The sequence below is a fragment of the Phaethon aethereus genome, assembly GCF_964289735.1.
Source record: "Phaethon aethereus genome assembly, chromosome: 11".
Lineage (NCBI taxonomy): Eukaryota > Metazoa > Chordata > Aves > Phaethontiformes > Phaethontidae > Phaethon > Phaethon aethereus.
This window is the reverse complement of record NC_138587.1, coordinates 781,914-797,435: the sequence shown is the minus strand read 5'-3', so window position 1 is coordinate 797,435 and position 15,522 is coordinate 781,914. Positions and strand designations below refer to the sequence as shown.

The 15,522-nt window shown below is 52.2% G+C and overlaps 3 protein-coding genes across 5 annotated transcripts in view; 1 reads left to right on the top strand and 2 right to left on the bottom strand.

Annotated features, from left to right (window-relative positions):
* Positions 1-881: 881 nt before the first annotated feature.
* RPL32 (ribosomal protein L32) lies at positions 882-3,080 on the bottom strand. Its single transcript, XM_082004393.1, has 4 exons — positions 3,047-3,080; positions 2,062-2,162; positions 1,658-1,839; positions 882-1,057 (listed from the first exon to the last, which is right to left on the bottom strand). Exons 2-4 carry the CDS (start codon positions 2,155-2,157, stop codon positions 928-930), a joined length of 408 nt encoding a protein of 135 aa, XP_081860519.1. The 5' UTR covers positions 2,158-2,162; positions 3,047-3,080; the 3' UTR covers positions 882-927.
* A 6,834-nt stretch (positions 3,081-9,914) lies between these two features.
* Positions 9,915-14,786, bottom strand: MBD4 (methyl-CpG binding domain 4, DNA glycosylase; the record flags this gene model as incomplete). Its single annotated transcript, XM_082004562.1, has 8 exons — positions 9,915-9,992; positions 10,647-10,750; positions 11,380-11,529; positions 11,822-11,956; positions 12,605-12,679; positions 13,310-14,052; positions 14,397-14,606; positions 14,758-14,786. The coding sequence occupies 8 exons, from the start codon at positions 14,784-14,786 to the stop codon at positions 9,915-9,917; spliced, it is 1,524 nt and encodes a 507-aa protein (XP_081860688.1).
* Positions 14,787-15,050: 264 nt separating this feature from the next.
* The window catches only part of IFT122 (intraflagellar transport 122), a gene marked incomplete at both ends in the record, with an annotated part of 41,088 nt that continues 40,616 nt past the window's right edge, over positions 15,051-15,522 (top strand). For all 3 annotated transcript variants that reach the window (XM_082004481.1, XM_082004480.1, XM_082004479.1), the window contains one exon: positions 15,051-15,091. In XM_082004481.1, coding sequence (XP_081860607.1) covers positions 15,051-15,091 — 41 coding nt within the window. The remainder of the gene's footprint in view (positions 15,092-15,522) is intronic.

The window sequence follows — 15,522 nt, the reverse complement described above, 5'->3', positions numbered from 1 at the left end:
AACAGACTTGCATTACCCAAGCTGCAGGAGCTGCACAGGGGTAGTTCAGTACCCAGACTCCACAGACTTCCCCCAGGGCTCAGCTCACAAAATGGGTGCTGACAGCTGCATGTTTCTGGAGGGTTGGGGTGATATGAAGCTGTCTTGCTCGACTCCCATTTTTACGGTTTTGACTGCAAAGTACCTCAGCCAGCCATCTTCCAGAAAGAGGCAATTACGATTGTGTTGCACCACCAAACCTTACACTAAGCTTTTCTTTGCATTTTAACACTGGCTTATCTATATTCCCCCTCTGAGTAGCTCAGTGTTTGTGTTGAGAGTGATCTGCGCTGGGCTCTGGTCACAGAGCAGCAGCAGAGAGACAGCGGAGCCAGTATTCAGCATTTTAGTATTGCAGAAGAGAGCTGAAAGTCACTAGCCAGCAGTGCAAGCATACAGGCAGTCCACACTAACCCTTCCAGCATTTGAAAACTTACCTGACTAGCTGTGGTGTTCCAATCCTGCTCAGTATAGGAGGGGAAAAAAAGGAGAGAAAGTATAACAGCAAGTTAGAGCACAAGGCCACCATGACACACTTGTAGCCACGGAGCTGTAACATGCTTTCCTTTCTCCTTTTTTTGACAGTGGTTGATGTGACTGATAAATATTTATAGTGCTGTGTGAAAGAACATCTGTTCTGTTTGAGTGGTATAAAAAATAAAGATGTACATGTGAAGCTGCGTGCACTCCCGAATTCATTAGCAAGTGCACCGCTGCACATCTACCCTTGGACAGCCAAGCTGATGCAGGGGTAGCACAGGAACCACACCTCTGGCTGCTGAAGCCCAGCAGCACACTGCTGCCCCGCCTGCACCCAGGCACCAAGCCCCACACTCAAAACATTTGTTATTACACTTTATTAAATACATTGTGGATGTAGGAGCCAGTTTATTCATTCTCCTCACTGCGCAGTCTGGCATTGGGATTGGTGATCTTGATGGCGAGCTGAGCAGCTCTCTCCACAATTATCTTCCGGTTCTTGGAAGACACGTTGTGAGCAATCTCTGCGCAGTATGACCTGTCAGAAAGAAACCGCGCGTCAGGCTCGGCTCCAGCGGCGCTGACAGCAGCCAAGGCAAAGCACCAGCAGTGTCCCAGCCCAAGAGCTGGAGCACACGACTTCCACCCCACAGCCAAGCCAGACCCATCCTGGCCTGAAGCAGCAGCTCACCCATCCTGCATTTCCTCTTGTGAAGCAGAGTCAGTAAGAGGTAGTTTTTAATGGTGTTAATTGTTTTAAAAGAAAATAATAAGAGTAATCAAGTACTAGAAGTAGATTTAGGCCTGTGCCTGACGGCTATGAAGCCACAGCTCTGATCACCATTTTACCAAATGTAGGTACAGCGCTGTTGCCACCACTATAATATTGTATTTTTGCCAAAGCTATGGGTTTGCCAGCCCCAACACCCTCTGTGCCCTCCCGCCAGCAGCACTAAGGAAACCCAAAACAACCTTTGTGCTCTTAAAAACACCAACTTCCCTCATCTCCCACCTACGTCTTGCCTTGGCTGCACTGCCTTTTTGTCATCCGACCCAGCGCCGTTAGGGGACAGACAGCGCGCAGTCCCAGCAGCAGAACTGCCAGCGACGGCTCTGCACAGAGGGCCTGCAGGCTTACTTGTTGCTCATCATGAGCACTTCCAGCTCTTTGACGTTGTGGACCAGGAACTTTCTGAACCCTGTGGGCAGCATGTGCTTTGTCTTCTTATTGCTGCCATAGCCAATGTTGGGCATCAGGATCTGACCCTTGAACCGCCTGCGAACTCTGTTATCAATACCTCTCGGTTTACGCCAGTTGCGCTGAAGAAACGCAGAGAATATTTCATAGTTACAAAACGAGATCAATCTGAAAACGCCTGCCTCAAGGTAACAGCTCTAGCCAAAACCCATCTGCAAAAAGACCCGCCATGCCAGGCTGTTATAGCGCTGGCCCTTTGTACTTTAATTCACCATCAACCCTAAAGGCAGCCACACCCGACTGTCCCAGATTCATTTGCTAATGAACTTCCAGCGACGTTTTACCTTGATCTTGACATAGCGATCAGACTGATGACGGATGAACTTCTTGGTCCTCTTCTTGACAATTTTAGGCTTCACGAGAGGTCTGAGGGCAGGCATGGTGTCTAAGATAAACAGAACTGGTGTGAGGGGGGAAATGCGACACAGAAATGACGTGTTCCTCCACTAACAGCACATGTCGCAGACTATCTTCCACTCACGGGCCACTCTGGAGGCTAGCGAGGGAATGGGTATTCCTCTGCAGTGTCTCTGCCTCCCGCCTCCGAAGCTGGAAGAGCACTGAAAGCTCTCCAGATGCGATCCTGGGAGGTCACACGTTGCTCAGGCAACTTCCACAGCCGCGCTGGCCGGCACTGCGTTCCCCACCCGTTATGCTCCTGTCCTCACAACTTCGGGGCCGTTCCGACTCTCAAAACCCAGGCTGACAATGCGCCGACGGACAGGCCGACAGCAGCGCGCAGGCCTCTCTCCTCCATCAGAAGCGACTAAGCAGTACCTACCGCCCGCCTGCCGCAGGCTCAGCTGTGGCGGCCTCCGCTCAGCACCCCCACCGGACGGCGCAGCCCCCTCAGCACTAACGCTAAAAGCCTCGATTTTAGCTCATGCACTCCCGTCCAGCTTTGCTGGAAGCAAAAGGCGCAGCACCGCCCGCGCCTGGGCGCCCCAGCCCTGGGCTCGTCCCTGAGCGCGGCCGAGGCGGCCCCGCAACCCGTGAAAGGGGCGCGGATCAGGCCCCGGCGCTCCCCAGCCCACGCACGGTCCCGCTTCGCGGGTGGGAGCGCGCGGCCTCAGAGAAGACCCCGTTACCTGGCGGCGGCTGCTCCCCGGCCGCCACCGCGTCGAGAGGTCGCCCGGCCCCGAGGCCGCCCGGGAGGCCCCGGCCCTGCGGCCCGCGGGGGAGGCGGGGGAAGGGGGGGCGCCCGCCGGGGGCGGCCGTGCCGGGCCAGCGGCCCCCGGGGGAAGGCGGATGGACGCGGATGGGACTCACCGGGTGCACGATACCACCTTCCGCGGCAGGCCCCGCCGAGAGAGGGAGGCGGCCCCGCGCGCAGGGGCTTATGGGATACGCGGACGGTTCTGCCAGGTACGTACAACGCCGCGGCTGCGCAGAGCGGGCACCGGGCCCTCGCAGGGCACCGGACCGCCGCCGGGAGGCGGCGCCGAGCGGGTTCTCTCCGGCGGGGCGGACCGAGAGAACGGACCGGTGCTTCCCCCCGTCCCGAACCGTGTGCTCAGTACGCGGCTGCCAGGACCTGCCTAGCGTCACTTCCGCTGTGCCCCGGCGGGCGCCGGAGCTGCTTCCGCCATTCCCTCTGGGCTGGAGGGCGCCACCTGGCGAGGCGGCGGCGCCCGCCAGGGAGCGCGGAGATCGTTGCCTTTCCAAAAGAGCGGGGCTGCCCCGGGCGAGCAGCGGAGCGCCCAGCGGAGCAGCGGCTGTCCAGCTCCTCCGCCTCTAACCCGAACACACGGCTCGGTGCCTGCGTTTCCTCCGCCGGCAGGGCCCAGGTCCCGTGAGCTCACCGGCGGATCCCAGAGCCGCGCTGACCTCTGGCACTGATGACAGAACAACTTCTGAAGAAACGCAGCGTCTCCGCAGGTCGAGCACCCTGGCTCCCCCGCCAGCGGCGGTCAGGGCTGCAGCGGCCAGGGCAGCCGGGCTTGGCTGCACGGACGGAGCTGAACAAGGCCTGTGCCCTGCCGGGCTCCGTTTCGGGTAGGTAAAGGCGTATCTTGTCCAGAAGATGACCTGGCCAGAAGTTATTGTCATTTGACTTTCTCACGTGTGCAAAGTTCATTTGCATTTTACTCCTTTGAAATTAAAAAAAAAAGAGAGATAATGTTTTACAGAAACAACTGTAGAAGCAACTCTGCTGCTGCTACAAACGGCAAAGGTGAGGCTGACAAGAACCAGCTGCCGGGGCCTCCAGGCCCTGGGAAGCTCTGCCGGACCTGTGTCCTTTCTGATACTTTCAAAACTAGAGTTACCCATGGTTTCGTTTGAACCGACTGAGATGATGATCCCCAGTATTTCCTCAATGACATATTGAACCTGCCAACCTTTCAAACTGGGCTGCCAAATGACCTTTTTGAAGAGAATTTTAATCCCGTTTCCCTTGTGTTAGATCCAAATATTTGGTCCATAAATGTATGTCTGTCGTTATTATACTTTATTTACATTAGAAATGCCAACTTGCAAGGCTATCTTAAGAGCTGATACATTGCCCATCACTGCATTTAACTAAGATAACAAAGTTGTGCTCTTCATTATATTTTTTCCCCTCTAAAAGTTTTTCCCACCAATACAAACAGTTTGGATTGTTCAGCTTTTGGAAAGAGAAAGTTCTTCGCCACTTTGGCAGCCCTGGTCTGGCAGGAGGAAGGTGGGATCATGCTGCTTGCCTCTCAGAACCAGTTTTTGTACCTCTGTAACGTTCAGGGTAAACTCAGAACAAAAGGTGTCACTTCTTAAATGGGAGTGCAGTCATTTAAGACCTGAGCCGAGATTTTGTTTTCAAAGTGCTATTTACTGCTTTCTGAAAAAAATCAACCCATGCAAATGGCCATGAGAAGTTCTGACATTAGGTTTAACAATTGAAACACAGTGTTTTCAGTATAACAGGAGAAGGGTAGCTGCAGCTGTAAGGCCACCCACTATCAGAGAGTAAAGCTCAATTCTTTGGGATTGTCTTTCTGCCACAAGAATAAATATTCTCTGAGTGGATTTCAGACAGCACCAGTCTGAGGAGGACCTTCCAAGGAGAGGAGATTGCCACCTCTGCAGCTCTCTGCAAGTTCAGAGCACAGACCCAGACCCAGCGAGGTTGTAATACTCCTGCCAGGCACCACAAACGGCTCCCCAGCACTCCAATGACTTCACTGAACACAGAAGCAGGCCTGCAGCTGAGGGGAGAATCTGCCTCTTTGCTGTCACTGGCTGTTCCCTTGCAGCATCCTGATGCTTCACTCCAGCACCTCAGTACCACCTCCAATGCGGCAGGGACTGAGCACAGAGGAGTGACACACAACAGGGCAGCAGGAGATCCTAAACCCTCTTTGAACAAACCTGTTTTCTGTCTCTTTGGCCTCCTTCCTGGATGCAGTTCTCGATCTGGGTGTGCTCACAAGCAATGGAGTAGGATCACGTGCTAAGGTGTAGGATCCTCCAGGCTGCCTGATCTGCCTTAGTCTTCTCCCTCTTTGATTGATCTTGTCTTCCAGGTGCAGCAGGGCTGTTGGAAAATTGCACAGTGAAAAGAAAACTGTCATGCTTCGCCATGCCTAGTCATGGGGTGAGGACAGAAGATGCTGAATGCATTTACACCAGAAAACCCTTGCATCCTCCTGCTGCCCCAGGCCCGTCTCCCAGCTGCAACCCCCTCCAGATCATCTCTGTCCTAGTCTGCGATGCTGCCTAGGAGGGGACACAGCCACAGTGCAAAGGAGGAAGGCATGAGGGCCCCAAGTGCACTGATAGGACTTAATGGCCTTGACCGGCTCTGCCCAGGACCCCTCCCACAGGCCCAGGAGCTCCATCTCAGCTCAGCCCTCACCCTTCAGTGCCACTGAGCTATGCAGCAGGTGTAGCGGTCTCCAGCTCAACCACAGCCATGCCTGTGCCTGGCCAGGGGTCCGGCTCACCCTGACCCACAGGCTGACTTCCCAGCTTGACCTCGGATCTGCCACATCACCACGAACTTGCCTGATGATGTGGACTCTTGGTTGAACCTGGCTACCAACCAGGGGCAATGGCACAGGGCCCTGGCTGCCAGGCTCCTGCCCAGCCAGCCGTGGTATCACACTTGGACACTGCTGTGCGCAGACACTGATCTGTAGCACCCTTTGCTGTCTCAGCCATGCTCTGGCCCTGCAGAGCATGATTATCTTCCTATCCTAACCAGCAGCATCCCATTGCCCTGCAGGGCTGCAAGCGTGCTTCTAACAGCCCCTCCTACATAAGCCATCTTGCCAAGCTTGGGAAGAGGCATGAACATGCCAGATTTGCTACACTCACATCAAGCCTCTGGTCTCTGCTTTACCTTTTTGCAGCATTAGCTCTGTGAGATGACTGTTGTGTTGTCTGCACAGCTTGAGGCTCTTCAGATAGATCATGAAGCAATCCCGGTAGTACTGGTCCACCAGTGCTCCCACGTTCACCTTCTGCAGCTGATGGCAGGCAGCGCTCATCAACAGCTGCATCCCCAGATCTCACCAGCTGACACTTTTCTTTCCATTCTAGCAGGCTGTCTTTGTCCTGCAAGCCAAAGGCTGATCCTGGATAGCACTTCTGGGCAAGTGCATCTGTGCACTTGCCAAGATGCTCCAAATAATAAAGTATTTTGGGGTGAATTAGTTGGTGTTGTATTTTTATTTTATCATCTTGCACTGACCTCGATAAAAGACAAAGTGCTTATCAGCATCATGCAGGTCAAATCATAGTCCAGTGGGCATGTAAACTCAGTGATCAGGAAGACCCCATCCCCAGACGTAAAAATTGTTTCAACACTATCTTTTTCTTGCCATTTAGCCATAAAAAATAAAAAATCTCACCAAAGCATTCAGATGCTAGACCAATTGTTTTAGAGGGCTTGTAACACCTCAGCTGCAAGTCCCATGTGGTCAAGGGACTACTAAGTGGTTAATATTCACAACAGCTCCCTGCCCTTTCCTTGCCTGCTGTACTGTCCCTCTAAACCACACCACATTCACGAGTACATGCAGCTGCGCTTCTGTTCCTGCCACATGCACCATACCTTCTTCCATCGCCTCCTGTCTCTGAACTGTTTTCCAGTCTCTTTCATTTCATCATAGCTTAGATATCTGCGTTCTGGCTCAGTGTTGACTGGGGAAACTTCTAACAGCATTAACTGTGTTTTGGGCTTGATAGGAGCACAAGGCTTCATCTCTTTGGCTTTGCCACCTGCAGATGTCACACGACTGACAGCTGTGCAAGTGGTTTTATGGAACTGAGCTTGTGATAGATTAAAAAACAAACCAAAAAAAGCCCAGAGAAACCATGTTACAAACTAGCAGAAACACCAGGGCTGATCAATATTTAAGACAAAGGGCTTTTGCATTTCATACAAATTGGAACCCCGAGCAGACTCAGATCTTTGAATGAAAACATCCTTTAGCTTTTTGATCCAGACACAAATATTACAGACTACCCCATCTCTGCTTTGCTGTTTCCACAAGTGTTTTGCTGTCCACGTTCAGTTCTGTGTTTCATGCTTACAAAGTCAGTTTAATCTGCAAAACAGTTAGTGCAATGCAACAGCAGCAAAATGCCTCTTATCTCACAGATGTGAAAACTGCAGCTTACAATGACACAAGTACCGTGAGAAGCCTTCAGGTTTGGGTTAGATTTTAAAAGATAACCTCTTCTGAATCTGTGTTTTCCAGCTGCTGCCAACAACTGGAAGAAGGGTCTGCTTTTGATCAGCTGGATGATCAATGCTAACTAACAAAATCCAGTGCTGTACATTAAACCTCAAGGTTCAGATTATAAGCCAAACCCAAAAGACTAGATAATGTCTCCTGCAGTTAGGGTGACTACAGTATTGCACACCTCCTGGACTCTTCAGCTTTTCCCCAAAGAAATCTCCTCCATCCACACTGTGCAGGTCAGTGGCCTCAGGGAACCATATTCTGGATGCAGTTCAGTATTTCCTGTCAGTAAGGATACAGAGCCACTTTCCCAGCACAGTGTTCTCCTCTCGCCTGTTTTGGCCTCTCTGGATTGTCCTTTCATCATTTCCAGCCACTGCTTTTGACATTCAATCAGATCTTCATTGCTTATAAAATCCTGCCTCTCTGAGGAAGCCAGGAAGATGATCAGCCTCCAGGTCCTTGTCCTTGATGGGAACCTTAGTCTGGCAACCAAATCCAAAAGGACAGTCATCACAAAAACATCAAGGCTTCACCCAGAGCTAAGAGGGGCAAACTCTGCTGTTGTTCCAGGTGCTTTTGCAGGGAAGGATGGCACAAAGAAAACCTGGTGAGGTTTACTTGGATTTGTCAGGTATTAACAATTTCGCCACCCTCTGCAGAGCTCTCAGCTGTTACCATGCCGAACTTCCCAGCCCCTAGACTTTCGCTTGGACTATAATATCACACTACATCTGAACTGCTAAACCCAAATAGGCCTGAAGGTGCTCTTCAGAGCTCTGAACCACTGTAGCCTGTGGACAGCGAGGCGCAGCACAAGTGGTGCTGTATGGACGTGTGCTGGCAGGCAGTGCAGCAGGGATGTACATGGGACTGGTAGGGACAGGTCAAGTATTGACACCAGACTTGATGCCAGTTCGGTGCCTACAAGCAGGATCCCAACAACCACGGCACTGTGCTCAGGGACCCTCTTTAGAGAACGTGAGGCAACGGTTTCACTCCTTCCTGAGACTTGCTCTAGGTGACATCCAGTTTCTCCACACCTTTCCCTTCCCTTTCCCCTTCTACTTTTCCCAGGGTGTGGGAGCAGTTCTCTGAGGGTAAGACATGAGAAAATGCCTCTTGCTGAAGCTCCACTGTTTGCTCCATGGAAACCCCTTCGGGTTTGGACACAGGAAAATACGGCAGAGTTGGAGCAATTCATTCCTTTTCAGTTTCCTGCATACCTCTTTGATGACATGAATGAAGTCTGCTCTTGTGATCTTCCTCCTGTCCATACCAGCCCTCTTGAACATGTCCACCATCGTCAGCTTCTGCTTGTGCAGCAAGTTATGCAGCGTGACAAGAGCTGGCGGGTATGATGCACGAATAAGGGGAGGATGACCTCCCTGCCAGGGCTAGTGGCAAGCACTGAAAAAGATTGGAAAATACCCCAAGACCAGTTACCCAGAATCACCACGCCAGCAGGTGGGAGGCTGCAGCAGTGCCCCAGGGGACACAGTCATGATTCCAGGGACAGAAGAGCACCACAGACACTTACACCCAGGCTGCGGGTCATGGCTGATTTGCTGGCAGCCCTCCAGTCTGCTCTGCACGCCTTTAGCCTTTCCCAGACTCTTTCTTCCTGACTGCTACAGGAAAGCTTTCCCATCAGCCATTTTTCCACATCTACAATGCTCTCCAGCTGGGATCAGAGCTGCTTCCTCTCCTCAGTCCAAACCTCCAGCTTCTGTGGGTCACCTTCTGCATGGTGGGTGACCTGAGGCTGTCTCCCCACTCTGGGGCAGCTGCAAGGCAGGCGGGTGGCAGGAGTCCGTGGCCCAGGTCAGCTGGGGAAAGGGAGCAGCTGCTTTTGCCATAGGTGGAACAAAAACAATACACTGCCTGCATTCTGGTGGGCAAAGCCTGCTTGCTTTCAGCTCACAGCAGAGATTTGGGTAGCTATGTTTCAGATGATGTGGTTTGCAGCAGTACGCCAAGGCTTGACATGGGCAAAACCCTCACTGGTCACACAGGCGCTGTGGGTGACAACAGCCGCTCCTGGTACAGCGCTGTGCCAGCCGCGGCCAGCCTGCGGCCGCACGCCCTCCCGAGCTCGCCTCTGGCCCAGAGGGCAGGCGGTGGCGGGCAGCGCCGCGCGCGGCTGAGGCAGAAGGCACCGCCGCTGCGGCTTCACCTGGAGACGGCCTGCCCCCGGCCCCTGACCCTTGACCTCTGCCCAGCGTCGCCGAGACAACGGTGCGGCCCCGCCCTCCCGCGCAGGCGCAGCCGGCCGCCGCAGAGCGCCGAGGCGCGGGCCCGCTCCCCCCGCGCAGCCGAGCAAGGACTGACGCTTCAACAACGTTTATTAAAAACTGCGGCTACAGCGATACAGCGGTGTCACGCAAACGCTGAACTTAACACCCGGAGGGTGGGAACACCACCTCAGAGACGGCCGCGGCACCGAGAGATGGGCACAGTCCTGGCTTTTCTCAGTCGATGCTCAGTCGCTCCCGGTTCTCCCAGAGCCACGCGTGGTACACGTTTAACTTGTGGTCCTGTGGCTGCACCTAAAACACGGTGGAAGTGTTCAACGCTTACTAAAACACCTTCTCTTCAAACACCCCACCGCTCTGATGTATTTCCCCTCCCAGCCCAGGACATCCGTACCTCACTGGGAGCGGTGACATGCCGTGCCGCCGCAGCCCGACCTCGCCTCCGCAAACCGAGGAGCATGGTGCTTGGTCAGCCCCAAAACCACCCACCCCAGGGAATCGGGAGGGGGTTCTACACCCAAGAGCAAAACTGTCCCTCGCTTGCCCCCACAGCTGTCTGCCAGGAGAGGAGCCCAGCACAGCAGAGGCCCCACCAGCCCTGATCTTGGAGGGATGCCAGGATCTGGCTGGCAGGAAACAGGGAACCAGTCCTTAACCAGAGCAGGGAAGAGAGTCTCACCCCCACATCAAGAACTCAGTGAAAGTGAAAAATTACGGAGGGCGGGGGGGTGTGGAAATCAAGGCAACACACACCTTCATTTACAGGTTCAGCCTTGTAAAAGGTACATTCTGGGAGTCCAACCTACTGCCGATATAAAAATTGCTTGGGTTTTCTTTTTTTAATCCAAGGGAGTCCACAGGTGCAAGCTCAACGAAGCCGAAGGACAGAGCTCCTCGGCCAGCAGCGCTCAGTGGCCCAAGTCCCAGCAGCACGGCTGCACCACCCACCTCTTTCCATTCGTTGACACAGAAGATTCTGTAGGAGTCGTTCCCATACTTCCCGATCCCGTGCAGCTCGATGGGGTACTTCCACCGCTTGCTCAGGTACTCATCTGCAACATACGGTCACAGACTTCACTGCCTGCGGGCAGGCAGGTCGCAGAAAGCAACTCTGGACAAAATGATTTTCTGCTGTTTTAACACATCTCCACTTTGAAACATTTTAAATGAAAAACACAAGTTTTAGCAATTTCCTGGAGAAAGTAGGTGATGAATCCCTGCGGGGTATATCTTAAGCACCTTTTAAACAAATCACTGCAGGTAAGTTTTAATTAAATCTCTCTTCTCAGAGCTCACAGAGGGATACTTAGAATATAAGTAGAGAAAATATCAGAATCGTAGAAAAATTCCATCTGGAAGGGCCTTCTGGAGGTCACCTGATGCAAAGCACAGCACAGCCACCTTATCACAGTGCTGCTCAACACAGAATCAGTCTTGCAGATGTTTGTATCTTGTTCCACTCAAAGGTCTCTTGCAGAACTCATTATTTCGTTCTCATTTAAGACAACAGGATCAGCAGCTTTGCACACGTTAAGACTAACACATCCCAAAGCTGCATAAAATAAACCATCACCACCATTTGCCAAACAAGGGAAAGTCACAGAGCGCTGTCTGAAAATAATGCTGTTTGCCTTGCTAGTATAATTTAGATCATTCCATAGATATCTTCAGGAAAACCTACCTGAGAACTTGATGATAGTTTTTGCTCTGAGTTCGTAGAGGCCGAGAGGTTTGAGCAGCTCTGACATTTCTTTCCTGTCTGCAGTCCTGGCTATTTCAGGAGAAGGATACTTCTTAAGGAACTCCCAGAGCACAGGAATTGCCATTTTACCTAGTGAAAGAAATAATCTTGAACAGAAGACCATGCAGGTAATTCTCTTTTTTGATTATCTATGTATGCTTTTTCAAGTGAGATTTTTCTGAGGCAAGAGTTGCAAACTAAAGTTTTGGGTTCTTTTTGTTTTTCTGTTTTTGTTTTTTTGTTCTTTTTTTTTTTAAAAACACTGACATAAATTAATATACTTTTATTCTTTCATTAATGCCATTTAAAAAATGGCAGCTGTTCTGACCGTATAACACTGCCCCAACATTTACACAACATGAAACTGTATTATTCTCATTACCTGAAGTTTTATTGAGAAATATGGTTGCAATGAGAAGTTTCCATGGATCATGAAAAAGTGTTTCTTGAACCAGATTAAAAGGAGAACGTGGAGGAGTCCATTTTCTGAAGGCCTTCCTTCTAGGTGGGCTGGGAGCTATACAAAGAGGCAATACAGGAAAATTTATTGGGCAGTAAAGGATGTATTTACTTATTTAGGTGAAAATAATTTTTAAAAATTAAGACCTTTTGAAGCAGATTCATCTTTGTGGGGGCACTATATGTGGATGGAGCAATGTCAATTCACACAGAAATTTTACACAACTGCAAGGGACTATGCGTCCCCTGGCACAGACTGCAGTAAGAGTCAAGGCTGCCTGCATGTGCCCCTGTGTTCCATGGTACATGTATTTTCTGAGGAGACAGGCCCTCCCCAGCTACCACCATGCCCCTGTGCGGGTGCAGAGCAGCAGCCACAGGGTACAGGGTTTCCCTCTGACAGGGAAAACACCTCAGCGGTCTGAAGAGAACTTCCCCAAAGCCCATTCACCCTGTCACCTCACAGGTGCTAAAAGAGCTGCTGAGGCATTTGATACCAGCCTTAATGGTTGTTTGCAAGGGACAAACCACCAAGGTTTAAAATGGGACAAGATCAGCACTAGTGCAGTAAGCTGAGCTCTCTGATGCCACCTAAGCATGGCCAGCCTAAAACTGGAACAGATTTTCCACAACATCATTTGATCTTGAGCCATCCTATTCCCACCCCCTGTAAAGAAAGCATGTATTTCCCTACAGAATATTATACCTTCTTTACTGTATTTACTTGAAAAATATGGACTCGTTTTCCTCTTATGCACTTGTGTTCGTGGGATAGACTCTTCTGTAAAGAAATAATACTTTAGCATTAAAAAGAAGAAAACCCAAATATTCTGCTGTCACGTTTCATACACCATTTCCACTTTATGTTGTGATGGAAATGCAAGGATTTCTTGTAGGTGTATGCAACAAGAGATGTGCTTTAGAGTCACTCCAGTATGCTCTATATTTCAACTCTACGATAAAAATCTTCGGAAGATAAACCGTTTCTTTGCCACAGTTTGAGGAAACAGATTGTAGCACATGAAACAAGCTAAAGGTAGCCTTTTCTATGAACCAAACTGACCAACTGTGCAACAACATTAAAAGAGTGCAGCAAAGGTAATGAACATTATTATATTATACTAAACAGCTAAAGAGATCAGTAGAGTAAGTTCCAGTTGTGAATAAGTCTGCATTAAGTTAAATGCTGTTGGATAAAGAAATGAGACAGATTCAGACATCAAAGCAGTTTCACCCAAAACAGAATACTTTGCTCGTACTGTTAGGAGAACCCCGGCAGAATGTTAAGATAATATTCTGTGAAAAAACACACAAATACCTGGTGGCATTTTATCTGCTGTGAAGCTTTTCTTGTCACCTGGCTGCAAGACATTAGCATCCATTTTGGTGTCAGAGCTAAAATCCTGGCTACCCGGATTCCCTTGTTCTGCCTCTTTCCCCATTTTCAATCCACTGGTTTTGTCCTCAGATTTTGCAGAAGAGGCATCATTAGAACTCGTCTCCATACATTCCTCCTCTGCTAGGCTCTCCAACGCCCTTTGCGAGCGAGCTGTCAGTGACCTTAGCCGTGCCTTGGAAATTCTTAACAGAGTTTTTCCCGCATCCATAGGATCTGCATTCTGATCATCCATGCCCCAACTATCAGTGACACACACGTCTGTCCTTCTACAGAGTTTCTTGCTTTGAATACACTCTGTTTGCTGTTTGTTACATATTCTTCTCCGCCTTTTGTTTTGGGTATTATCTTGATTCCTCTTTTCTGAGCTCTTTCCAGTTTTCTTATTCTGAGCACTTTTTCCACTTGCCCCCTGTTTTTTGGTTTTCAAACAGTCCTCTGGGTTTACGCCTTTCATGATCACATCTTTGCTTTCCAGAGCGGATGTAAGGTCTTCCAGACGTTCGTTTCCAGTCTGAATGTTTTGAATTCTATCCTCTTCACCATTTTGTATGCAGAGGTCTTGCACTTGACTGTGACAATCCTCATTCCCTAAAACAGCTCTCGCTGCTTTTGAGCCAGACCTTTTCACCCTCGAACAGGTACTCCTCTGATAAGAAGCCGTAAAATCAAAATCTTCTGCTTTCAGTGTTGTCTCCCCAGTTTTCCAAAAATACTCCACAAGTGCACTTTTCGATCTTATCTTATTTCCCTCAGGACTGTGGTACGAAAGAAAAGCAAATTAGTGATGACTTATTCATTCTCTCGCTCTTCACTTAAAAAACTATTCTAGTATTTAAAAAAACAAAACAAGCAACAAAAATAGTTGACAGCATCATGTCTATACAAGGTTCTGTGACTTGCCCAGGAAAGGCTTACACAAAGAGTTCACAGATAATCCCCCACACGCCACGCACTTCATCTCATGAACTCCACGTACGGCCTACACGTGCATTTACGTGCGACCGCGCACTACCGGAAGGGGAAGCCGCGGCCTGCCCACGGGGGGGCGGCGGCTTCCCCTCAGCGCCAGCCCGCCGGCTTGGCCGCGCCCCGGCCTCACCTGACGAAGCACACATCGATCCTCCCTGCCGTCTTGCCCGACTGCCTGCGGCTGGCCACCCTCTGCCAGCCGCCGGGGACGACGCTAGGCCCAGCCACGGCCGGTTTCCTCGCAAGGCCCCTCTTCGCCGCGGCGCCGGTGCCCCCGCCGCTGGGGCCGGGACGCTCCGTCGTTTCCACCGCCGCTCCGTCTCGGCTGCCGCCCGGGAGGCTGCGCGGGGAAGAAGACGCCCGGATGAGGCCCTGCTCCGAGCAGGGCGCGGCGAGCTCAGGGGCCGGCCCAGCCTACAGGCCCGCCACCACCCCACGTGCATCACCTGCCACCATCACCCTCGCTCCGTCCCGTCGCCGCAGACACCTACCCGCCAACTGACGCTTCCGGCGCCGCCATCTCAAACGCCCCGGTCACGTGACACCCCGCGGCACCGCCCCTCCCCCGTGTCCTGCCCTGCACAAGCGCATCTCCGCCCCGCTAGCAGGCGCCCCCTGCCGTAGTATGGCGGGCCGGCGCCGCGTTCCCCCCCCCCCAAGCGCATGCGCGTTGCCCGTGGCGCCGGCGGGGCGGGTGTAAACAAGCTCTCGGCGGCAGCGCTGAGGCGGGACGGGCTGTGGGGCTGTGAGGGGCGGCTCGCCTCGCCTCGCCTCGGCCTGGGCTATGCGGGCTGCGCTTACCTGGCGCGACAAGGCTGAGCAGTGGTGAGCGGCCCTGGGGGAGAGATGGGCTGCTGCGGCCCGCTCGGCAGTGAGGCGGCCGGGGCGCCCTCCCTCGCGCGGGCTGTGAGGAGCCGCGGCGGCGGCTCGGCTGTGGGGCTGCCGGCCGGGAGTAGGCCGGCCGGCCGCGGCCTGGCCATCGGGGCGGCCCGGGGCAGCTCGTTCAGGCCGCGCTGGGCTCGGCGGAAGCGCCCTGTGCCCTGCCTTACCACCGCCGCGTGGCACTGAGGCTGCGGGAGTCCTGGGCCGAGCGTTCTTTCTCCAGCCAGCTGCCTCGCCTTGGCAGGCCTGCTGCGGGCGGGAGCTGCTGGGTTCCTGTGGCCTCTTGGTTGACACTGGTTATCGAGTAACGCAAAGCCTTTCTGGGGCTTGTTTTTGCTTTTCTCACTTTACTTTTAGCCAGCTGCCAGCAGCCT